Here is a 25357-nt window from a genome sequence, read left to right as displayed (position 1 = left end):
ACCAAAAGACAAGTGCAGCATTTCCAACAACCTAGCATCATTCATGTTCAGTGAGGCCATTTGTTTGTTTATGACATTGCATCTGACATCACTAAACGGTCAGTTTGAATGGGTTTCTTGCGTTGAAAGCATCCTAAATGGGAAGTAAACGTGCGGAAAAACGTATCTCAGATGGGATACTACTCCCCTATTTTCCCGATTCTCTCGTACACGTCGTTCAAGTCGCTCGTGGTGCAATTAAAGAGCAAGCGTGTAATTACTCTGCTCGTGCTTTGGTGTTTGATGTGTCCCTTTAACAGTTCCGTCATAATCATCATCAGCGTAGTCGAAGACGAACACTAATAGAATGTAAATTGTTCCCTTCTGGTGCGATTAGCCATCGCATACTAATAGCAGTTCTGATAAACTTCGCTTCATACACACCAGATGGTCACAAAAACATGTCTCCAACAATATTTTCTTCTGGTATCTTTCAGCTAGAACAGCCACTACCCTTTGCACTAAATCATCTTCTTTTACCGAAGAAATAGTGCCAATGTTCAAAGCGACTTTTGCTTCGTGTTCCAACGATCGGTGGAAAATTGAATTCTTTTATCCCATTTTGTCCCCTCCTGTTCGCAACAAACCACTTTTACGGTGCCACAAACGGTGCTAAGGACTACTTCAGTTCAACGAAACGATGGAGTTATGATTATTATTCAACGGATGATTCAATATCTCAACTGGTTTGGACGAAGACAGCAGCAACTCCCGCGCTCTCGAATATCATGGGATAAGTTTCAACGTTTAGTTTTTTCCATCAACTTCAATTCGCTAGTTGAAACGATTCCTATTTGGTTAGTGAAAATATTATTTTCCATTAGACGAACGACCGGTGGCTAATGTTGAAAAATAGTTTTTCGCCATCCTAGGACGAAAGTGACTCTCAAGTCCGTGTAGATGACGTTTAGAACAGACAGGAGAAGAAATGAAATTGTTCACTTCGTTTGATTGCGTTCCTTCTGGATGCTTATTTTCTGGAGAGACAACATAAAGGAGAGTCTAAGGGTGACTTTCGACTTGTAGAGCATTTCTCTGGTATGTAGGACATAGTTTTGTTGGAAACTGAAAACAGTCCCTTAAAAAATGTTATTGTCTTGTGGATTTTTGTAACAAATTCGCCCAAAATCAAATACCAGCCAACTTGTTTTCCTTATCTTGACATATCTGTCAGTCTGATTCCCTCCAAATCATCTACGCGGAACACTTATTGCACTAGCTTCAACATTTGCTTTGCAGCATCTGGTGTGCAATGAAGCAAATCCTTGTCAGCCAAATTTGATGAATTACTTCTGAAACAACAACAACAACAGCACATAAAAATCTCCTCCCGAATCATCCCCAGGGTTAGTATGATTCCCTTTATGGTTCTTTGTGTGTGACACATCCCGACCTAAGCCGAAGGATTTTGTCATAGGATTAAGCGATTTCCTTGACAGAGGCAGTACACACTGCCACTGCGAAATTGGCCACCTTGAATCCCAAGTCCCACTGACAAACTTCATCAAATTAGCTTTTATCATTCCTTCTGCGTACTCGCAATTCCCAGCTCCTGTACTGCATCTGAACGTCTTAGGGAGAGAAACGAATGTTTGACTTCTTCTTCCAAGTTCTTCCAAATTCTGTGATTCCACCGTGTAGAACTTTACACACCGCGCTGCTTACGAGCTTGAGGAATTCTTCAAAGGAAAAACGGAAATGCCAATGGGGAACTGACTGCCAACGAAACCAACGCAGGTGTTGCAATCGTGGAAGCTATGTCCCTGCCGCCTACCTTCCTAATGAACTGTTTGCTTCAAGATGCCGCGAGCTCGATTAAATTTTCCTTCCGTTTTTTTTCTACGGTGAAGATAACTGCCTGTTCTTTGCCTGTCCAAATTTTCCCTCTCCAAAAAGCAACACCACTACCTTATGTGATGCTACTGATAACTACCATAGCTTGTAGGCTGGAACGATCTTCCAACGTAGAAGAGTAATTTGGTGAAAAATTGAATGTAATCTCCCCAAAGACCTACCACGGGAAGGGAAAAATGTTAAAAGAATCGTAAACGACATGATTCTTTTAACCATTTTTCTTTGGATCTTCTAGGTGAAAGCTAGAGTGAAAAAGCCGCCGTAAACAGTTTGGTGGGATTTTAGTCGGATTTTCCACAGGGAGCCTGGAGGCATACGTATACTGGTCGCTTCTCAAATACGATTTCCTTTACCATAAATGTAGCGTAAACATGATTGATTAGACGATTTTTTCAAATTCTTTTATCTGTACCACAGTGGGGTGTACATAGGCGCTATATTTAAAGACACTTTCATCGTTTGTGATTCGTTTTGCGCGCCTAAATATGATGGAAAAGATTTTTATTAACTTTGTTTATCGTTCAGTGTACGGTACGGTTTGGCTCATTTGTAAGAAATTCTATTTCACATAAGCTGATTCGAAAATACGGATGTTCTTTGTGGATAGGTACACACATTTTACAGCAGAAATGCCTTGACATCAATTGCAGCACTCGGTTTGCCAAACAGTATTAATGTATTTGTTAAAAATAATTATTCTTGCAACACTTTCCCATCTGCTGTGGCTGGGTGAAGACGCTATTTTCTTTGCATTATCTTGCTCCAATGGCACAATCTATGGCAATACATGAAAAAAGCAAACAAGAACCTGTCATAACACACTAATCGTCTGCAGTCTCATCCTCACATCTTCATACCACGTGTTCGCAAAGTTTGCTCATCACGGACAGTTCTTGGTCACATCCACCATCTTGGTGTTATTTTTGGTGGTTATCACAACACATCCGAGATGCGATTTGAAATGGAGAACCCAAATAGAAATCGGAACACAGCGCGCGCATCAAGAACACCACGCATCGCGTGCTATCGCCCAGACCAGTTGGCAGTCATTAACGACCATGGTTACGTTTGAACGACGATCAAACTGCATTTGGAATTCTTGTCGGCTTTAAGTCGTACGATCATCTATCGGATGTCTTACAGCGGCGCGCTGCACATGCGCTGTAGTCGCGGTCAATTAATCAGACCTTCCGAAAATGTTCAAAGACCAGAAGCAGCAACCGTTGGACCGATGGACGTTGGACACCCGCCGTACGCCTTTTTGTTGAGATAAAACTGTTCCAACGGCATGGAGTGTGGACACTGCAATGACAATTAATCATCGAAGCCTAAGCCCATGGTGTCAGGTTTCGTAATGATTTGACTGGGATTTTTTGAGGTCTAGTAATGCTTTCGTGTTGTGTACGAACCTTCCGACACTGATAAGCCACGAGTTTGACGTCTTACCCACCCCTCTATCCGTGAACTCTGCAGACCCGCGCGAAGATTGATCGTTTTTGCAGAGGGTCAAAATTAATTGGACCGATCTTATCGCCGTGTGTTAGTTTGCTGCTAGTACGAGACGTCGAGTTAACAAGTTTGTGTCTTGTATGTGTTTTTTTTTATCTCCCGCCAAAACTTGTTGAGGAGTTCCCCGGGAGCTTTTTATCTCTCCTTGAAACTGTCCAATTTTACTCACTTGCTTTGATGTGGATCTCATTCATAGGCGGAGCTGTTGAAGCTGTAAAATTAGCACGTCTAAACATTTGACAAACAGCTGGAACGAACGAATACCCAAATCACACACAGCATCGTATGACTGACAGTGGAGACTCAGTTGTGTTAGTTTTTGCCAGTGTCTTTCTGTCTGAGGATGTTTCCATTTTTGGGTAGACAAGGACATACGCATCTTGTACCGAACTTCAAGAAAATAGAAAAGAAACACAACGTAAGAGGACGTTTGAAGAGATAGGCGTTTGGAAGTATGGTTTAGGTGCGTTTTCGCCCTCTAGACTTGTCTTCCCGTCGAATGTCTAATCTGGAGCTAAACGGTCGTTTATAAGAGTTGACCAAATTATGCGTGGAACTCAGCGCGTTCCTGACGAGGATGGCGTTACAGTTGGACATAGCTCGGCGTTTATCGTACGATCGTTTCGTACTGATAACACATCGAAATACAGTTCTCGATGCCTTTTTCTGATTTTTCGGTACAACAGTGACAACCATGTATGTAGGTTAAGGCTCTTTCCATCCAACCAGACACCATAAACAATGATTTCTCTTGTGTTTTCTACCGGTTGAGGTTCACATTTTGCTCCAAAAATTTCAACGTGGGCGATTGATTTGTGGCCGAAATCTTTCCGCCATATTTACTGCTGTTGTGAATCATGCCTTAAACTACAGCAACGGCTTAGATTAAACGAAAAATCTGCACGATCGTCAAGGTGCTCGCTGTGATCAGCGCTAAGGCCCAGCGGTGGCGTCACAGTGTCATTCCAGTGCATTCAGAAGACAAACAACTGGGCAGACTTTATTTATAACGCGCATGCCAATAGCTACCCCACTCGGAAATCAATTGGAAAGCCTGAAATAACTTATTGGTTTAATGAAGATCGTGGCATGTGGGGCGTGTAGCGATTATATGTAATTTCCATCCCGCAGAACGTCGCCGTGTCCGCTGTAAGAAGTAGCAGCCACGACGCGTAAATTGATAAATGTTAATCCTCTTAGCTTTGGCTGCAATTATCGGCTCTCCTAGGCAAGCGCAGCGCTGTCTTCTAGCTGCACCTTCGATGAGACGCGCGTTGAGTCTTGAGACGCTTCGTATTATCTGGAGGATGTTTGCAAAAGCTGCTGGGAAGTCGAACCCATTAAATGGCGATATTAATTAACGCCTCGATCCTACTGCTCATCGTCGTCGTCGTCGCTGTTGGGACAGGTCTGTATCCCGTGTTGTGAAAGTGTGCACACAAGCTTCTGGTTCACAAGCTAGCCGTCTTACATCGTAAAAGCTCCCGGTTGGCGTTGTACGCGAATGTCTTGAAATTAATTAAAGCCCTACGATAGGACGTTAGTCTTCTGGGACAGCGTGGAGTTAATAATCTTCTGTTGGATTCGTGTTCTTTAACGGTGGAGATATACATAAAGACGGATCGGTTCAATCGATTAGGAGAGCTACAAAGTTGCATCAATATGCGATACGTGGTTATCTGGCGTTAGTTTTATTATTCAAGTATCGCTACATGTAAGCATAGTCTTTTCTTGTTTTTCAAACTTTCATCGGTATTTCGTGTAAGGTAAGCTCATTCGAGTATATCAATTTCGTTCAACGCTCAAACGGTGTTTCAGCAAACCGTGAACCGTGTGATGTGCCGTGGGTGCCCGTGTGCACTTCCGTGAAACACGTGTAAAAGCAATCGCTCAAAAAAGCGCACAAAAGAAAAGTGTACAAATCCCTTTGCACGTTGGTGTGTGATTGTCAGGGAAGCGGTAAAAGCATTATGGTTAGAAGTACGATATTCTTTCGCGACGACAGTGAGCTGATCTGACAACAATAATCGAGCCCGGGGTTTGTGCTACCAGACCACAATGCCAACGGAAGTGCTCTAGAACTGGAGCCCGTGATACGCAGAAAGGAAGCGACGTGAAAGTGTAGGGATTTTCCTTGTGCATTTTCGCGTACAAGATGGGAAACTCTTCGTCATCGTCGTCCTCGTCACGCAACGAGAAAGGACGAAAATGTCGCAGCTTACCAAATTCACCGGATGTTCGAAGGTAAATCGTTTACAACGTTCCGTTATATCTTTTTTTGATGAGGTTTCTGTTTTAGGAGCTGTTGTTTTTTTTCTATAGCATGATTGATGCGCGATACAATACACTCAACTCCCAATGGAATATACAATATTCTAGTCGTTTGTAAGGAAGCATTTTCTACCAAACTGTTCACATGCTTCTTTTATTTGTTGATGTATATGTGATCTTTTTAAAAAGTACATTTTTAACAAGCATATTCATCTCTATTACTAAAGTATTTAATATGGGTTACAATGCGCCAGAAGTTATGCAATATGCACAACAAAAACATCTTTTATGGAATATTTTTAACAACTTCTTATTTCATTTTATTAAGGCATGCGACATGGGTAGCAAGCGCACTTGCAGTTCACACAAAAACCCTCCAGTCCAACGCCCTTAAGATGAAGATGCTGAGAATGGTGTATTATTCAAAGAGCACTCTAAGCGGAAGGAAATAAAATTTAAAATTTGCATACACACACCGCCATCCACGGAGTTGCACGTACTGCAATAGTTATGAATATTCCTTAACGCTCTGAAGGATCCACTCAGACGTGGTTTACTCTTTTTTAGGAAATGGGAAACGATTTGCTTATAATTTCCCTCGATACTGTGCTGTGTTAGAGTTTCCCGTTTTTTTGCCAAACACTAACTTTCTTTGTCACGTTTGAAGCAACTCGACCTTCCTACCGAAACGAAACGAAACTGCAGTATGCGGTGGTGTGAAATGGTGTCCGTTGGTGGCTTTCTTTAGGCTGATTCGTCTCAAATCACCACGTTAGCACCATGGTTCAGTGCTCTCTCGGTGTATCGATGTGTCCGCCACAAGTGCACGCCAAACGTTTTCGCACTTGCCGTTTATGTTTGCGGCCGCCCCTAGGCAAAGCCTACACGGCTAGAATCACACCAACAACAATCAATGTCCGATCGTTTTCAGCTTGAAACCGTATCCTTCTAGCTGACGATTGAATTGCCCCTCTCAGCGTGTAGCTCAGGTGTTATGCTGTTTGGAAGTGGAGGATCTCTTTACGGTCTCGCGTTTACCTTCTACGCTGGACTGGAAAAGCTCAATGACCCAGCGCAACTGCAACACTCTCCGCTAAAACCCCGCTCAAGAAGGGGATGAATGAGCGTCGAGTTGGATGGTTGGCAATTACGGGCTAATTTCATCAGACAACAAAACAGCGCTCAACCACCTTTTAGAAGGTGAGATGGTGAATGGTAATGAGCGCACGAGGAAGAGTAGGTAGAGATGGTGTCGCCTACGCGAAATAAATCACGACGCAAATCAAATCACCTCCACAAACGAAAGGGCATCCCGGTTTTTATCTGTCACTTCTACCCTGCCCGGACGAGACTGCTTCCCTTGTGGAAAACCCGATGGAGTGTACGCTAATGAGTGTATTGTTCTGAAATCTGGCAATGGGTTGGTTTTTGTGTCCCTTTTCCAATGTAGGGTACCGTGAGAAGTACCAACCAGTGATCGCGACGTGCAATTACGCGACATTTTTGTGCAGGGGTGAACATCACACAGAAATCTTCCCGACCTCCCATTAAGTGTCATTGAAGTTGTTAATAAATCAGTTCGTTATTCGTCGGGTTCAGGAACGACACAGTGGCTGAATAATCAGGTAGTTTCAAGCTTTTTTTTTGTACAAAGACTCAGTGTCCAGTAAGATCTCGGAACGCGCTACACACACAGCAAACGCTAAAATTGTTGTTACTTTTTGGCACCTGCCTACAGACGACCATGGGCAAAATATGGCATTATTTCACGCTATGGAGATAGTTGCAACGAAAACTGCGTTGGCTGTTGGAACTCTTCCTTTAGAGAGTTTTATGTTGATGCGACGACCTCAAAAAAGGTGGGCGCCACAGTGGTGCCAAATGTCCGGGCCTTTTTCAAACTATGTTGCTTCGAATTGTTTCGAGCGTGGGATATTCATGTCCATATTGGAGAGTATTGGATAATTAACGAAGTCTGACAAAATCTCTGACGCCCGTAATTAAGTTAAGCTGTAAGAATGCCTTACGGAAACTTTGCTCAAGTTCAATGAAATAAATTTTGATGCAAACCATACATGATGGTACAACAGTACAGTGAACTTCAGTAGCGAGGCAATAGTTTTCCTATTTGTCAACCATTAATATTCAATTTATTCATTAACATTATTAATGATCGATCTACTCGGTTACTTACTTAACGTCCCCATACCACAATTTAGTGTAACCTCTCCCAAACTTCATTTCGACAAGGGAACCAGGGATCTCAGCCTAGAAAAGCGAAGGGGAATAAAACATTCTACCCAGTGCTTGTTCGTACGAGTCACGACCAGCTGACTGTCACAACCGACCCGGAGTCACAATCCCTTATGGAGTTTCATCTCTAAAATTAGCCTCCGAAACACTCCGAGCGCGCCCGCGCGTGGTTGTGTTGTACGATTGAATAATAATAATACGCTTTCTTTGTGCAGTTTGTTGCAGTGCCATCGCAGTGCCATGGTGGTAATTGGTCGGGGAGATGATGCATCCAGTCGTGCTGAATCACGCCATTCCAAGCGAGCGGGGTATGCCCTTTCGGTGCAAAGATCTATGCACCTCTTCTGCATGTACACATTTCATGTGTCAACCGCATTTTCCAGCAGTTGTAGCTGCAGCAGTGGCAAGAATTCGTTGGATGAATCAGCTAAAAAATTGACACATTTTTAGATGATCATGCAATCGCAAAATGTTTTTCTTTGTTGTTGTTGGATGCTTATAAATGATCTTGAGCAGAGTTTAGAATGGTTTGCTGATGATGTGGTTAATGTATTGCGGCATGATGCGGTAGATTTTATTATCGTTCCAAATACATTCTTCATTAGGGGGAAAGTTTATTTGTAGAACGTTCGGTTTGAGGATAAAAATGTGTTCTTGTGATTTCTAAAACACTACAACGAAGCAAACGACAACAAAAACCAAAACAAAATAAATCATAAGCAAATAGGTTTATGAGTTCCAGGAGCACCAATGTGCTGTATCGAACATTCCGTCGTGGAGCACTATTAAGTACGCTTCCGTTATAGACCATCAAAAAGATAGTTGGCGGCAAACCTTTTATTGCTTTTCCACTACCAAATCCACTCCAAACTGTCATCAGAAATAGAAACAGACGTACCGGTACGTTCCAAACTTCGATCATCGTCACCATCATCGATTTACGACCGTCAACACTACCGCATGTTGGCGATTCTTCGGTCAAACAAGACGTCAACGACCGGTTATGTCGTTCCCGTTGCGTGCTTCTAACGCTTGCGGGGACGAACACAACAACGACACTGGCAGCGAACCCGCAAGAGATGATGGCAGTTTTGCCGAAAAAGCCGTAAAAGTAATTCCCTGTCTCTCGGTTGGACTATGGACCGTAACCTATATCTGACGCACACTGTTCCGCACACACTGTTACGGAGTTATAAGCATAGAGCAAAGTATTTGAATTAGCCTAAGGCACTGGGTCAAAAGTGGTCGCTTTTCAAGCTGGTTCGATTTGTGGTTCCATCCTTACCGCTTGCGGGCCACTACCAGTACGTGCCCCATGTAAAATGGAGAACCCTCCGGCAACGATCAATTCGGAATCTAACAACGCATTCTGGGCAGGTTTCGAGCTGCTTCTTGCTCTCTTTCTTGTTTTATTCGGTATCGGTCAGAGGGCACGATAATAATTGCAATAGAAAGTTGGCGGAAACTTTATCGAACGGCCGAACGGATTCTACCCGGCAGAGGCCGTATTGTGAAAATTCGTTCCCATAACGTGAAACTCTCGATGGTTAAAAAAACAGATCCGTTTCGATATATTTCGAATCGTCAATTTATTTTCCGCTCGAACAAACAGCTCAATTGCTAACAGATGCCATGGCAAAAACGTATTCGAAACTTTATTTGTTCGATAATAAAAAAAATACAGAAAAAACAGAGCACAGGGGAAAATGAAAAGTTTTGAATTTTGTGCTGCCAATTTTTCAAGTGATCTTTGAACTTCTGACGCTACTGCTGCCCTTTCTTGACTTTAGTCTGCTGTCGAGCAGAACATTTCTAACCGAACAGTCGTACAGAGACACACAGAGCTCTTTTGGAACAGAAGTTCGTTTTGAAAGTATGTCGGCAGCATCTTGAGAATCATATCACATTTTAATATTGATCCAAACTTTATGCTGCTTTCATGAGAAATCTTTGTATCTAGAGAAAAGAATTGCATTTTTGGTTGCAAAAAAATCCATTCTAATTACACCTCTCAATGCATGTATCATAATGATGGCAGATTGATCAAGTCATCAAAATATATTCCGGTGCGACCGTCACTCAACGTCAGACAATAGGCTCACTATATGCCCACACGGTTGACAGTCACCCGTGTAATAATCATGCCACGGTTGCAATTAACTCGATGAGTGGAGCCTCCTAACATGCACAATAACGTCGGATACCTAACCCGAAGCGCGAACTGCAAGCAGTCATCATACCACACCATCGTCTGGAGCTGGTAAGAGAATTGCACGAGAGGTAATAAATATTGGAAAGAGTGCACGGTACTCATAAAAAGAAACATTAATAAGCCGTACCCAGGCGAATTTTGTAGCCACGATCAGCACTCCTTGTAACGAACTCCCGATGCGCATTCCCGCGTCGGTTTTGCGTAGGTGTCGTTGGGGCTTGGTACGGTGTACCTTAATGAAGTCTCCGCCTGTGTGTTGGGCCGGAGGGTGAGTTCTCCACGGTGGAATCATCCGGCAACATGGGACACGCAAAACGGTACACGGTGTCTGGGTTTTATATCTTGCTGTCTGGCACACAATCTCCCCGGGGCTTAATTCAGGTGGGCTGTGATACATTGGGCCCGATCTTCCTGAAGTTTCTTGGATCCTCTTCTTTACTATTTGATGAGGAAGTTCCATTCCTGCTGCAGCAGCTGGATGATGTTCGAGTTCGATCAATCAAGTTGAAAGGGATAAGAGCACATTCAAACCGATCGTACGGTAGCATCGGAGTCCCCAACACGCGGTACCATGGAACATTATAAAATACCTCAAAGTGGGAACTGAATGAACTGGAAATGATCGAGAGCATGGCTAGCGAGCGTAGGCGCAATCGTCCACGATTATTAATGACAATGCATTAACGGACTATTTTCATCTGGAAATGAGTTTCTTTGTGGGAGAAAAAATGGAGCATATTTCAGTTTGTAGCAAGGGAAGTTTGAGTTATGTAGACTCCACGGCAAAAGAGCTCCATGAAGTTTAGCTAAAGTAATCCACAAGTAATTTGAAAATCAATTCTTTCAAATATCACCAATGTTTGCCAAAATGCGCTGGATAGACCATAGACATTGTATTGTGTCCACATTATATTGCTCCAAAATGTGTCTTACACAACATTTGGAGCGTTTTGGAGCACAGTGTGTCTTACACAAAATTTGAAACAAAATTTAAACTGCGTTTAAAAGTTGTAAGCAGTGTGAAGCACATGCGGACATTAAATTTTTAAGATTTATGTGCAAACGGACTCCTGGGTTTTGACAACAGAATGTGAGAGAAAGAGCGAGAGAGGGACCTCAGCATCAGTTTAATGCTTTATTTCCTCATATGGTGGTTTCGTTGGAAGATTGTTAGAATAACTGGATCGGAACGAATTGGTTCTAGCTTGTTGCTAGGATTCTAGCTTTTTTCGTGAACACCGATATGGACACGTGCTCTAACAGGGTAGTATATCTTGTACTATGTCTTATAGCTCATTTTGTACGATGGAGTGCAAGATGGGAAGAAACGGGAAGCAACCAACCTCTTACGATCTGTGGTAGATGGTAAGCCGCGTGTTATATGATAATTAACGCCCATTTTAGGGCCAAATGAATACCATCAGAGAGATGCCTTTCTTTCATCTTGCCCGTCTCGAATAAAGCAGAGCATTTCTACTGAGAAGGATTTAAAGTGACAACGGATGACGCTTTGGCGGGGTTTGTTGTTATTTTTTACGATCATCACAAATCAAATACTCTCTAAGCGTACGTTTGACAGCTCACCGTCGCATCAAATTTGAATCCCCGTTTTTCTGAATCCCCAACAAAATAGAAATAAATTATGCATCTCCTCAATCGGCCGTTCAAATGACGCTCTAAACTGTGTCCGCAACGAAGTGTAAAAGCCGCACAAATGTGTTAACTATAATCATCTATTCGGAGAAGGAAAAAAACAGAACGAGAAAGAAAAAAACTATTCTCATAAAGCAAATCGGAGTGTAGTGCGAAGATGGAGAAATGCCTCAACTTTAACCTCCTTTTTGCAAAGTGGTTCTCGGACCGGTTCGTCGTTGCGTGGCTGTGAGTTGAGTTTACCATGCAAAGCAACCACAACAGCCAGAGACTGTTGGCTAAAAGCCATCGATGCACCTTTTCCTAAATAGGTAATTTCCACTTTTGCACCGTCTTGTGCACACGGTGGTCGTCCGAGATGGTGCCGGTAAATGAATGGAGTAACAGTAACCAACGGAAAAAAGGCTACAGCAATGTAGTGGATGAATAAGCATTAGGCAGGAACAACGATACGATGCTTTTAAGTGCATGGTACTGTGGTAAATAAAAGATACAGAGAAAGAAAATCGAAACGCACAGATAAAACATCAATAAAACATTTTATGTTCCAGTTGCGAAGTCCTATGTACAGAAGGAAGTTATTTAAAAGGAACGGCAAATATAAAACGAGAACGCTTTTGTATGCAAAACATGATTTGAGACGAATAAATGTTAGAACCTTAGAAGGAAATGAATATCAGAAGCTACTGCATTACAAATTCTATTAGAAAGGTCAGAAAAATCTTGTTTTTATTTTCTTTTCGTCTCTTAGTATTGTGTTAATTTTATTTCCAAGGTTGTTTTACTTCATCTTCTTACGCAATCTTATGATTCTACACCGTTCCTATATGTTTCTGCCTTAGAAACTGAACTAATGCATTACCTCTAGAGATTAGATTAAGGTCAAGAGTCAATCTAAACTCCACATCATATCACTTTGATGCGAAAAAGGAAGCCGTGACCCTTAACTAATCATAACGACTCTCATTTCACCATATGAACCACCCCGGGCGTTAAACGCAAAAAAAAGATTAGCATCAATTATGACCATTCAACGCCAACCACCCGTTTTGTGACCTCTGCATGACACAGTTCATCGCCTGCTCGTGTGTGTTGCTTCTTAGAGCTTTGCTTTAGTTAACGAGCAAACTGGTGATTCCGCACACGTACAAATCTGCCACCAGTCGGCATCGATGTTTCTATTCCTTCAAAAGAGTTCGCTCTGTTCCGAGTTGACCCAATTAGCACCAGCTACTAATCACCCGCACTCTCAGTTTAGTTCTCTGTTAAAATAAATCGATTCAAAAAACCATCGATCCATCCACACACCCGTCAGCTTAGAGGATCGTTTCGCTGTCAAACACGGATCGATTGATTTTTAAAAGGACGTGACATATTTACGTCACTCGAGCATCTCGCGCGCGCAACGCCAAGCTGCAAGCGACCGATCGATCTAATTGTGGATCTCGACCCTTCCCTTCTGGAACAACTCAGTTGGGTGGAAAGCTATAACATACCGCAGACGAAAGAAAGAACGACGACACGACAGTTTGACAACAAAGTTTTATTTTAAGCTGCAACCTTCTACTCCACTTGCTGAGCTGATCGCTTCTTGCTTGTTGTGTGGTTGTTTACTTAGCCTGCGTCGTTTTAGGTTGTGGATGTATGCTGCCCGAACCGTTTTGTTAAGATATGGATGGGTTTTGAGTTGTATTATTGAGCTCACCACAACGGCTCAGTAGAGTTAGTTAAGTAAAGTTTGGTGTGTCAACTGTTTGGTTAGATTAAAGATCCACAACGAAGACGATCGTTCCAACAACCGTACCTGAATCGGTTTGAGTAGTGACATCCCGATTCGTTCCGCACGATGTCTAGAAACATGTTGCACAAACAGCTGTTGTAGAATTTTATAACAAACTGAGGAACGGAACTCCCTGAGTCGATCACTTCTAGCTTCTCTCTTTGAGTCTTTCACTACTTGCCATTTACTTGCGATGGTCGTGGTAGTTTTTTCTTCTTCTCCAAATCATATTTATTCACCCGTCACATTTGTTCCACTGTGCACAGTTTCGTTCTGCAATTTCTCACACCTCGCTAGCGGAAACGTAATTAAATACATCATCTCTTGACTCGATACAGACCATGCTTGTGGATAGCCAGAATCAACCCCAACATTGCTGCATCCGTAGCGAAGAGGCAAGTCGTTACGTGGACTTCCTGTTGCAAAAGAAATTGATACCATTGCAAGCTGCTCGTGGTGCAGCATCATTCTGAAGCTCCACATCGGTTGGTCTTCCAGCAGCAGGGTATGATGCAACCTAAAAATAAAAGGCATAAAATATCAAATTCGTAGCGCATTACATGTGGCCATACGTGCACGACTGGCTAGTTTCTTCCTCGAATGTACGACCACATTGGAGGACTTCTTTGCTGGCCAATCAGCCGCCAACCGCAAGTCACAAACGGTGCTCATAAAAACGAGCACACAACAAGCTGAACAGTTTCTAGTTTTCGCTTCTCTTCTTCGCTCGTTTTATTTCGCTGCCTAACTTCTATTACAACTCTAATCGCTGTTGAACTAGCATGTTGTACGTAATTTCGTTTCACCTCTCTGGAGAAAATGTGTACCTGAGCATCGCGGAAAGCCCCAAAGAGGAACCGAATGGAGGGAACGAGAGAGAACAGATGCATGTTGTGGACCAACGAACTTCACCGTTGGACAAATTGGTCTCTGCAAAGAGGCCAGCAGGCGTATAAAAGAATCATACAGATTGGAATGGCAACACGAACAAAAAAAACGAAGAGCCCTTCCAATCTCCCAAACTCCTGTCATCTGTCAACCGCAACCACACTGGAGATACCTAAGCCACCTGATAATCTTCAGTGAAAGTTGTTTGCATTCGAGCTGAATCTCCCATTGGAAGCAGTCACACTGTCAGCATGCAAATTCATCCCTTCCAACTATAGCGAACAACACAGTGTCGCATTTGTGGTGACTATTTTCAGAACAAAACGATTCGCGATATTCTGCAAATGCAGGAAACCCGTGGTGGAAGTATGGAGAGGCATTCCGGTTATCAATAATGTTGCCATTTCCGTCATTTTGTGACATTAATAATAGTGCGCCGGACTGTACCGTCAGCAGCTCTTCCTACTTTGCCCACCGATAGATGGCGCTGGTTCGGGAGGTACTCATAAATAATTTATTGCGCTCTGAGTCCGATCGTGGTGCCGCTCGGCCACTAATTGCCCCACCGTGGTGTGATTCGCTTCGGTTCAGTTAAAGCGGTTCTTGTTCGCTGTCAATGAACTTCTGCCTGATGGTTGAACTTTCGAGAGGAGCCACCCTGCCTAGTCTAGTGGGTTCTGTTTCGGTTGAAGCTCACTCTCTATCGCTGGTGGTCAGATTAAATTTTCGATGTACGCGGTGGCCAGCTAAACCACCCGAAGTTCTTGGAAAGGGCCACAAGCATTGCGAATGGTTAAACAGTTGACATAAGGCTCATGTTGCTCTACCCTCAGCAGGAGGCATATGCTGCTGGTTTATAGATGCAGTGTCAGTATATGCAACAGCTGTCCGTTTTTGTTGCGTCTGCTTCGTTCGTCTGGTAACACTAGAAGCCTCTCAACGTTCCGGTGATGATCCATTCGGTGCTCCATTCGAGAGGGATGATCCACCGGGAGAGAAATTGCCTCGAAACGCCCACCAAGTAGACCAACCAAAAAAAAACCGTTCCCTGATCCCGTTTCCATTCTCCCGAAAGTGGGAACACACAGAAAGGGGAGGTCTGTGCGTGTGGCTGTATGAGGGTCAGAAGAGCACTCATTTAATATTCTACCATCGCACACGCAAAACATCGCATCCATCGCACGCCATCATCGTCGTGTGGCGCAACGATGCACCTCCAGATCTGCATCTGGAACTGGACCAACCGGTGCTTCGGGGCCAGAATTAGCAATCACTGCTCGACTTGCTCGCTGGTTGCATTTTTAACCATGCCCTGTTAGCAAAGCGCGTCCCGTAAACCCGGTAGCAAAACATTCCCCGAACGACATGTCGTCGACCGGTGAGGAAAAACACTTCATCCACCAGAATCCCGTTAATGGGTCAAATTTATCACACCTTTTTCACACCGCCACGCTTCGGTGGTGCTCGGAGTGCAATCGAAACCCCGACCTAAAAGAAGATTAAACTTCCATCACCGTTTATAGGCTTGGTAGCTGCTTCTTCGTCGGTGGACGTCACCTGAGGAAGAGCTCAATCTGCACACTAGCATCTAATTTAATTATGCAAATGTCTGCCGCTGCCAATCGCGATGATGCTAATGACAGGGCTATTTTTGCGTAGGCAACCTTCGAGACGCCGCTGGACACGAGAGCATCGAAGGTCGGTCGTTTTGTTTTCAAACACACATTCAAAGGGAAAACCGACCGATAAGCTTCTGTGCGCCTTCGCACATAATCGGCCACATTTGCATAAACCTCTATCCGTGTGGGTCTTTCATTTCATTTTCGATATCAATTTGTTTAGAAGCAGAAGCAGCGATAGTGCCAGAGGTGTAGAAGAGCTAGCTTTCACTCACGGAAACGAAGACGAAGGGACTTTACTTTCATGGAAATGATTGACTTTTGGACATCACAAAACTTCATTTTGAAAATTCACTTCCAGCCCTTGGATGCCGTTTTATGATCTCAAACTTTAACACCTTTCGTGTTCGTTCTTTTTCCGGTTCACTTACAGACAACTTCCGGTGCCGTACGCTAAGGCGGGCGTTAATGGCGGCACAGCGATACCACTGCCGGCTACCGTGCTGGTCACGAGAAGATGTCCACCGGACAAAGTGCGTCCACTGCCACCGACACCGAACCAACAGACGGGTAAGTTTTACGCTTCGTTCCAATTCCGGCAAATGACAACGGCGCCCAATGATGATAATGATGATGGTGGTGGATGATCCAGCTAGATCTTCAAACTGTAACTTCGAACCCAAGAAGCGTTCCTTTCAAACAGAATACGGGACTTTCAGTTTACTGTTAATTAGTTTTCCACCTACAACTAGTCCTCCATTACGGTTGAGATAAGCAGGCGGACGATAAAACTTTAAACTCAAACAGGATTTTGAGGCCACTTCTGCTTAATGTTCCTTAATTTGAGCACTTTGGGAATGGTGCAAAAGTTGGAGGTTCAATGAACAAAGCGTACAAACGATTTACATTTATCATTCGAACTGTAAATCAAAACAATATTTACAGGACACGTTGTCGTATCCAAATTGATAGAATAATTAAGTATCCATGAAGATCTGAGGATTCTTTCCCGTCTTCTGAAAACTTACATTAGAGACAAAGAAAATTGGGGATCCATTGTCAGCTTCAGATGTGTTCCAGGTTGCAGTTTCTCTTCGCTGGAACTTTAAATTAAATCTTCATCTCCTCATAACTGCAACGCTTGATTGCATTCCCAAGCCGTATTTGCGTCCTGATTGGAGTTTGAAATTTACATACGGTATCTATTTACATACCGAATTTGGATCCTTTACCGACGCTTTACGTACTTTGCAGGTTATGACAGCAAATGGGACTGTTTGAAGTACATCTGCAGCGGGCTCAATGGAACGCATTTCCCGTAAACGGCAATTAAAATGAAATTCGATTAAAATTCATCGTTTATCTGTACGCTCTTTCAAAAGGGGTGGTAGCAACAAAAAAGGAAGAAGGAACAAACAAACTCACCCAGGACTAGGACCCGTTTGCCGGTTTCAAATAAAAGTCTCACCAAAGTCCAATTAGAACGTTGCTCGTAGCACGTTTGCAAGCTCATACAGCATGTTTAATCTCCTATAAATTATTTATAAACAAGTTGCTGGTGTCTATGGACGTACCCTAGGTTCGAGGCTGGTGCATACATGTTTCTGCTCTCCCGAAGGTCACCATTGATGCGCTTCGGGAGCCACTCGATAGCTAGTTTTACCGCAAGATAAACTTTTATCCTGCTACTGTCCACTAACGTGCTCCATAGTGACTCCGGTGTCGACCTCTGGCTGGGTACCTTTTTACAGTGACAAGCGCACTGTTGGAACTGGTATCTGAAGCGACCCATAGGCAGACAGGAGTATCGCAGCCTTCAAGCATTAAGCTAAATAATAAATTATCATGGAAGTACTCGAATACGAACCCCCCTTTAAACTCTGGGTCTTTTTGGAACTGGGTGTAGCATCATGCTTCAGCCACTGCCACTACTCTGCTCAAATGTTTTCAGTGCTCCTGAGGGACTCATAGTAACAAAATCGAAAACACTCGTTCTTGGTTAGCCTGCCGGCTGGGTGGAGTACGGAATTGGATGGTAAGACACATAGTTAACCACCGTCATCGGTTGAGTTCTGTGCTCCAGTAGGTGTGAGAACCATTTCTCATTATTGGTAGATTTTAAATTCATGTCCCCCAAGTCCTCCGCCATCATCCGCATCGGCGTCGGTGTCACATTGCCATACCGACGATAAGCTAAACCCGCCAGCTCCAACAGAAGCTGAAAATATGGTCTGCTTTGGAATTAAAAATTCATTCACTATCTCACTTCTCTCCCGCTTCACAGGACTACACGGTGGGTTGCAGAAGCATACGCTTGGCGCCGGTGGCATCAACAACAGTACACCCTCCGATGGCAATAGCTGCCCTGGGAGCCCGCAGCATCACAACGGCACGGCGATAATCACACAAATCCCGAAGGGAAACAATAGGTAAGCGATATCGCGCGCATTGACCGCGGAAGACGACAGAACCACAACATTACAGCGAAGCGCAAAATACAAAAAAAAAAACAAGCAAACAAACACAACCCTTGGGATAAGTGGCGCTATATTTGCACCGAAACTGATGTTTTGTGGTTTACTAGAAAATAATACCGCAACGCTGCGAGTGATGAAATTCGTTCGGGTTTTGTTTTTGCCTTTCATTCCACCCATGGTCTCATGGTCTTTGTATTTTGCCATTTTTCGCGGATGGTCGCTCACATTATTCGCGGTGAAAACTTTTACTATTTACTACCGCAAACAAACGATTTATGCAGAGGTGTTTCCCAAGTAGCAACTCATCTGAAAAAGTTAATTTTTTTTTCAAAGAAATCATTTTTATATGCATTGTAAATTCCATCACGTGAGACGTAAAGCATATAATTTTAAGAATTATTTTTTTTGTGGAATAATCTCTGATAGTATGTGCGATGCTCTTAACAAAACCTCCTTGTTGCGGTCTTCTTAGTTTCTTTTAACAAGGATATCACTCGGGTCGTCCTCGGTAGAAGAATAGTTTCGAGACACAAAGACGAGTACTTTGGAAGGAGTTGCTGCTTTTGAATGGAATAAAAGTTCTTTTCAGAAATTTAGCTTGTCCCGGTGAAAGAATGTGAATTGTGCTAGTTATCCATTGAGAAACGTACATTAACCTCCTAATCACTCTTAAGAGGATTTGTCTCGAGCGCCATGCTACCCGACATCAATTTTAATTATGAATTCACTATCCCTGTACCATGGACACCTACGTTTCAGCTGTCAGTAATATTATGTTTTATGTTATTGGCATTTAAAGAAACACTTATCACGCGGTTGAAGGAAAAAAAAGAATATACCCCACCGAAAGTTGTAATCGAAACAAATTGTGTTATGTAGTTTAAATGAGGTACCCTTTTTCCAACCTTTTCGTTAGGCCCTCGTGGATGGTATTTTTACAAATAAAAATTGACACGCACAAATTTATGCCGTTTTTCGTACGCACACACCTCACGCACCCAAATATGGGCAATCGTAATCGGAACGTAACGCCCAGCGGGATACAGCCATCGGACATGAACAAGAATTAACACTTACTTGTGCCGTAAATCAAAAGTCCCAACGCCAGAGAAAAATAAACGCACGGATGCTAAAAGGAAGAAGAAAAAAATCACAGAAAAAACAATCCAAATCCGGGAGGATTGAATTTTACTGTTCGAACCAAAGTTTGGATATCGAGCGATTTTGCGAGCGTGCAAATAAATCAAAAGTCAAATTCGAAGGACGTGCGTGAAAGTCCTCCTCAGCGGCACTGCGGAAGGGAAGATTCAGTGGAGCCGTATGTTGGGTATTACGCACCAAATGCTGTCAATTACCTCTGTGTGAGATCCCTGGAGTGGGTGAGTCTGGAAGAAATTGTTCGCAGATTCATTCTCCACAGTAGGGGAGCAAACGGAGGAATCCTTTTTTGTTTCTTGTACGGATGGTGAAATGTTTTGTTCTTTTTGGAAAAGCACACATTTTTATGTGTCGATAAAATGTTTCATATTATTGTTTTGGATTGTTCGCACTTCAACTCGGCTGTTGGATGTTGTTTCCCTTCAAGATTAGTTTTGTTTTTGTTCAAAACTCACGTATTTCAATTTATTGGAAAAATGCTTAATTCTTATACTTCATATTTGCATCCGATGGCTCATGCTTGATTTTTATTTCTTTTCTTCCACAGCCTACGCCTTCCACAGGCAACAAACTGTAAAATTCCAGCTAGCCCCTACTCTGCCTCGAACACGTTGCAGCACAACAATCATCATAACAATAATAACAACACTATCACGCTAATTCCGAATGGTAACGTGACGAACATTCCCACCAATCCGGCACAACAGCAACAACAGCACCAGAAACACTCGATGCTGGACAAGTTCAAGCTGTTCAACAGCAAGGAAAAGCAGGACCGCGCTGCCCAGAAGTCACAGATCTCCAAGCGTACCAGTTCGAGCAGTGGATTCTCTTCGGCCCGCAGTGAACGAAGCGATTCCAGCCTCAGCCTGGACAATGGACACCACCAGGGAACGCTACAACCAACAGTCGTCCCGACGTCGGCCATACCGGGCGCAAAGATCAAAGAGTCCGGTCTGAAGAAGCTTGACTCGAGCGCAAAGTCATCGCCATCGCCCGCGATGAGCGCATCCACCAAATCGTCCTCCAAACTCATATCATCCAAATCGAGCTCGAAAGAATCGTCCAAGGCGGCGGCCAAGGCTGCTGCTGCTGCGGAAAAGCAACGGCACAAGGATCCGGGTGGAGTGCAGGACTCACCCCAAACGCACATTCCGCTCGCACCCCAGAAGGCGCAGAAAATTCCGATGGCGACAACCGTGACGACGACCTCGCTGGCGACGGCTGCTGTCGGTGCGTCGGCGATGGCATCGACGAAGGTGCAAGCGCAAGATTCGTCCCGTCTCAAACTTGCCTCCGTGGGTAGCGCCGGTCGAAAACTGGACGCCAAATCTGAAAGTAAAACTAGTTTACTCCAGTCCCAGATGCTGGTCCCACAGTCCCCGAAAACGATGGTGCCTCCGCAACAAATGCAGCACCAGCAGCAGCAGCAGCAACAGATGCAACAGTCAGCAGTTGGCACCGGTATTCCGAAACCGATGGCCGCAATCAAGGGAACGAGCAAACCGCCACAGCTGCTCACACCGACCGGTGGCAGTGGGAAGGAAGAACTAACCGTGTGTAAGCCGATCGTCGGTGCAATCGTACAGCCGCAGGTGCCAAACAACAACAACGCCAACGGCGCGATCAGTCTCAGTGGAAACAACAACACCATGATGGGTCAGCTTCTTCAGCAGCAGCAGCAGCAACAGCAGCTGATCGCGAATGGCGCTAGTAACGGTGGCGGTATGTCCGACAGTATGCATTCGAACTCCACGCAAGGTGCTTCGATGGGTCAACATTCGACCAACTCGAGCGAAACGTCCAGTGTGGTTGCGTACCGTCCCAGCTCAGAGTCAGGCTCGGAACACCTTCTCCAATCACCTCAGAAACTGCATCCAAGCAATGGTGCAGCGGGTCCGCTACTGTACGGTGGTCAACCGGATGTGAATCTCAACAGTAGTAACAACGGTAGTAGCAGTCCGGGCGCCGGACACGTCTTCCACAATGGCAACGGCAATCTGCATCACAGCAATAACAACCACAGCAACTCCAATACCGCCAACAACAACAATAACCTCAACAAGTTCCACACCGTACCGACGAAGATGCTCAACACGGGTAGTCCTCTCGGCGCAAACCAGACAACGATCTACGAGCAGGAAGAAAAGCAAATCACCGTGCTTCCGATGCGACCGCTACTTCGCGGGTACAACAGTCACGTCACGTTGCCCACTCGCGGTACCCGTGGACATCATCCTCATCATCCGCATGTCCACCATCACCAGCTGATGACGGCTGATTACTGTGAAGATTTCAACGGTCAGGGTGGCGGTTACTGTAGCGATGGTGACGCACTGCGTAAGATCCCGGCTCGCTATTCGGACAACATCGACAACGGTTACCTTTCCGAGGGTGGTGGTAGTGCCAGCATCCTGACAAGTGCAGGCCGTCAGCAGCACGCATCCTACATAAGTTCGCTGCGGGCCCGCACCCAACTTCCGACGACCATCGAAGAACGGTGAGTAACGCGCTCATGCCGCTGCATAAAGTTGTCGGATTAGGCATTCCGAAATTTTTGGAAGATTATGGACCCTCCCCCAGTGCGGGGTGATGGTTTCGAACTTTATCCCCGGCGACATGCCGTTGACAGGCAGTTTTCGCCTTCTGTTTGTGGTGTTTCGGTTAAGATTAATAGTGAATACTTTGGAACTGATGAGATAAATCGGACAGTGAGGTGAGGTACCGACAGATCGTTTGATATTACATACAGGTTACTCTCTTCCGGTCTTGCCCACACCCACACTTCCTATTTGTTCGCCCTAATCACGTACACCAGCCGACCGGGCGAATGCGGGAAAAGATATGAGATGTTAGTGTTTCGGGAACTAAACTATCCCCCACCGAAAAGGGCGTCCATTTTCCGACCAAATCCCGAAATAATTGAACGCGCTTCGCCTCGTAATGTGATCCCAAGCTTGACAAGTGCTCGAGATGGGGATGTGGTCCTCCTCAAGGACCTTTTTCGTGTTTCCGTGCGTGTGTGTTTGCGTTGAGGGTTATCGTATGTGCGGTTTAATGTGGTTCAATTTGCTCTTCGCGCACTCGAGAATGTTTTTGTGGGTCCGGATCGTGGAGCAGTTTTTAGTGGCAATTAAAAGACTAATGGGAGGAAAGAGTAATTCACTGTGTCCTGTGTGTTAGCTCCCTGCTTTCTGTGCAGGGTTGTTCGCCTTTCGAGTAATTAATTTACTTGCACACTTGGAATAATCTGTACTAAAGGGAGCGGAGCGTCCGTACCGAGTTGTTTCATGGTGTTATATATGTATTTGAAAAAACGACCCACCACACAAAGTGTGCGTTTATCGATCGATGCGGGAAACTCCGATGAGCAAAGGAAGTGTATGGTTTTTGGGAACCTTTGTCTAGGAGGGTGACGTTCTATCGCTTTTTATTTCGGGTTAAGCCATGCTCAACGGTCGACTCCCTTTTATGTTTTATTTAACAACACAGCTTCAACTGTTCGTCTCACCTCGCATCAAACGATGCTTTCTCACACAAACTGTCTGGTCGCATAACTCATAATTATGCCTACCCTATTCACTGCATTGTGGGTGACGAGGGAGTAGTGTACATTAAAAAGCTGGGAAATGGAAATCCATATACCCCCGGTACACAATCTCCCGTCAGTGGGGAAGTTGCACAGCATGTCTTACTGCTGCTATCTACATGCCACGAATAAAGTAGATTTTAGCAACAACATCCTTCGTCTGAATGGCGTCGAGGATGAGTAACAATTCATTGTTACGGGCGGATCACAATCGAACCGAATCATGTATATCTTCACCACTTCACATAGGATATCCTATCCCCGACACTAGCCTCTATCTACTCGATTTACCCGAAAATGAGGACATCAGTGAGCAAAGAGATGGAGCAAATTAAATTACTCTCCTTTAATGATGTAATATTGTTGCACTTCTTTCGCATATAGGGACGTCCGTGCATACGGTAGAGTTTTTTTTTGCGATGTCCCAAAGGGAAGATGATTTCCTTTTAGGGAAATATTTTTAGATTGCATACGTAACCATATACTGGTGACCTACAATACTGATTTTATTCCCTAATTTTCAAACCATCCTGTTTTGGTCACTTCCAGCAACAAAGCTATTCTACCACGCGAATAATGCAAGATATTGAACCAGGAAGCATATCCTGTACCGTAAGATATAAATATCGTTGACCAAGTTGCATCCTGCGGAAGGGCATCATGCTGACAGGATGATACTGTTAGCATTTCCTGTCCGTGCCTTTTAACGTTGCATCGAAGAGAGTGTGCTTATGTTTCCTTCCGTTTAAAAGGGGTGAAACTAAAAGGTTACGTTGATAAATAGTGTGAATGGTGCCGAAAAGGAAATTTAATAATAGCAAAAAAATGAAAGGCGAAATATAGGAAAAAACAAGCGATTGAAGAAAGGGCAAAAAATGCCGAAGAAAATGTTGGGGAGTAGAACAGCGAACATTGACTCTGCCAGACGGAGACTTAAGGATAGAATGTTTATTGGATTTTTAGGCCATAGCACTGACAGCTTGTTGCAAAGGATTCGTTTCGGCGTTTTTCTATTCATTTTTTTTTGGTCGGATTCTATCTTCCTTGATCGAAAAAATCACATTCCTACGGGAATCCAAACATGGCAATAATATGAGATAAATAATGTGGGCAAAATAAGAAAACCGAGTAACAAAATATTTGTTGACAGCCGTCAGTTTGTTTGGTTTTTTTCTGAAATATTGTCGAACACTATGTAATACTTGCCTCAGATAATTAAAATTTTACTAGATATATTTTCTTAATTCAATTTAAATCAACCTCAGAAACTCAACTCATCTTTCTTCGGGCAACTAATTGTACATTAACAACTTGACTTGAAAACATGCATTGCTTTTTCCAGAAGTTCTTTCAGTCTCCCAGTTTCTTACCAGGAACCGACAAGCTAAGAGGCAAATTATTGGAAATTATACTCCATCAATTGAATTGCTAGATATTTTTAGAACCTCGCAGAGCGTTGAGAGTTATCTCAAACTTTTTTGTTTTATCTCCCTGCACCTGCAAAGATAGGCGTTCTTCGTGGTGTAAGCGGACGTGTCTAACTTTCGTTGCGAATTTTTTTCCTCCCTGCTGTGATAAAACACTAATCAACAGGTGGTCTTTGTTTCGCTACTGTCTGTCTCGTCAGACGCTTATCGTTGCTGTTTTTTTTTGTGTTCACTCCCAGGCAGCTCGATTTTCCCTTGGGCAGTGAACATCGTACTCAGCGGTGCAATACCGGATCCGGAAATTACGATACCGAGACAAAGTTTTCCCTTTTATTCCGATCTCGGCGGTACGAATTTTGTACGACACGAGGCGATAGTTTATCAAAGCGATTGAAAAACTTTCTTCTGTCCTCACAAGGGTGCGACACACCCCGTCATAGGGTGCGAAATAGATCTGCGTTCACAACGATGCTGGGTGCATTATTCACACTCTGCTCACGACACACTCGCAACAGCAGCAATTTTTGGTCCGCTCCAGAGTGCATTTCAGTGTGGCGGGGCAGAATAACATAATAGCTTGCAGTGTCGCTTGTCGCATGACAATGTCCTGTTTGATACGGCGGAAGTG

At 44.0% G+C, this 25357-nt stretch overlaps 1 protein-coding gene across 5 annotated transcripts in view; it reads left to right on the top strand.

Annotated features, from left to right (window-relative positions):
- LOC125763349 (uncharacterized) overlaps positions 1–25357 on the top strand; it is a 162740-nt gene that overhangs the window by 89039 nt on the left and 48344 nt on the right. For all 5 annotated transcript variants that reach the window (XM_049426390.1, XM_049426392.1, XM_049426391.1 and 2 more), the window contains exons 5-7: positions 16512–16648; positions 18363–18507; positions 20261–22213. In XM_049426390.1, coding sequence (XP_049282347.1) covers positions 16512–16648; positions 18363–18507; positions 20261–22213 — 2235 coding nt within the window. The remainder of the gene's footprint in view (positions 1–16511; positions 16649–18362; positions 18508–20260; positions 22214–25357) is intronic.

Source organism: Anopheles funestus, chromosome 2RL (assembly GCF_943734845.2).
Source record: "Anopheles funestus chromosome 2RL, idAnoFuneDA-416_04, whole genome shotgun sequence".
Classification (NCBI taxonomy): Eukaryota; Metazoa; Arthropoda; class Insecta; order Diptera; family Culicidae; genus Anopheles; species Anopheles funestus.
The sequence above is the reverse complement of the archived record's forward strand: the minus strand, read 5'-3'. Positions and strand labels throughout refer to the sequence as shown.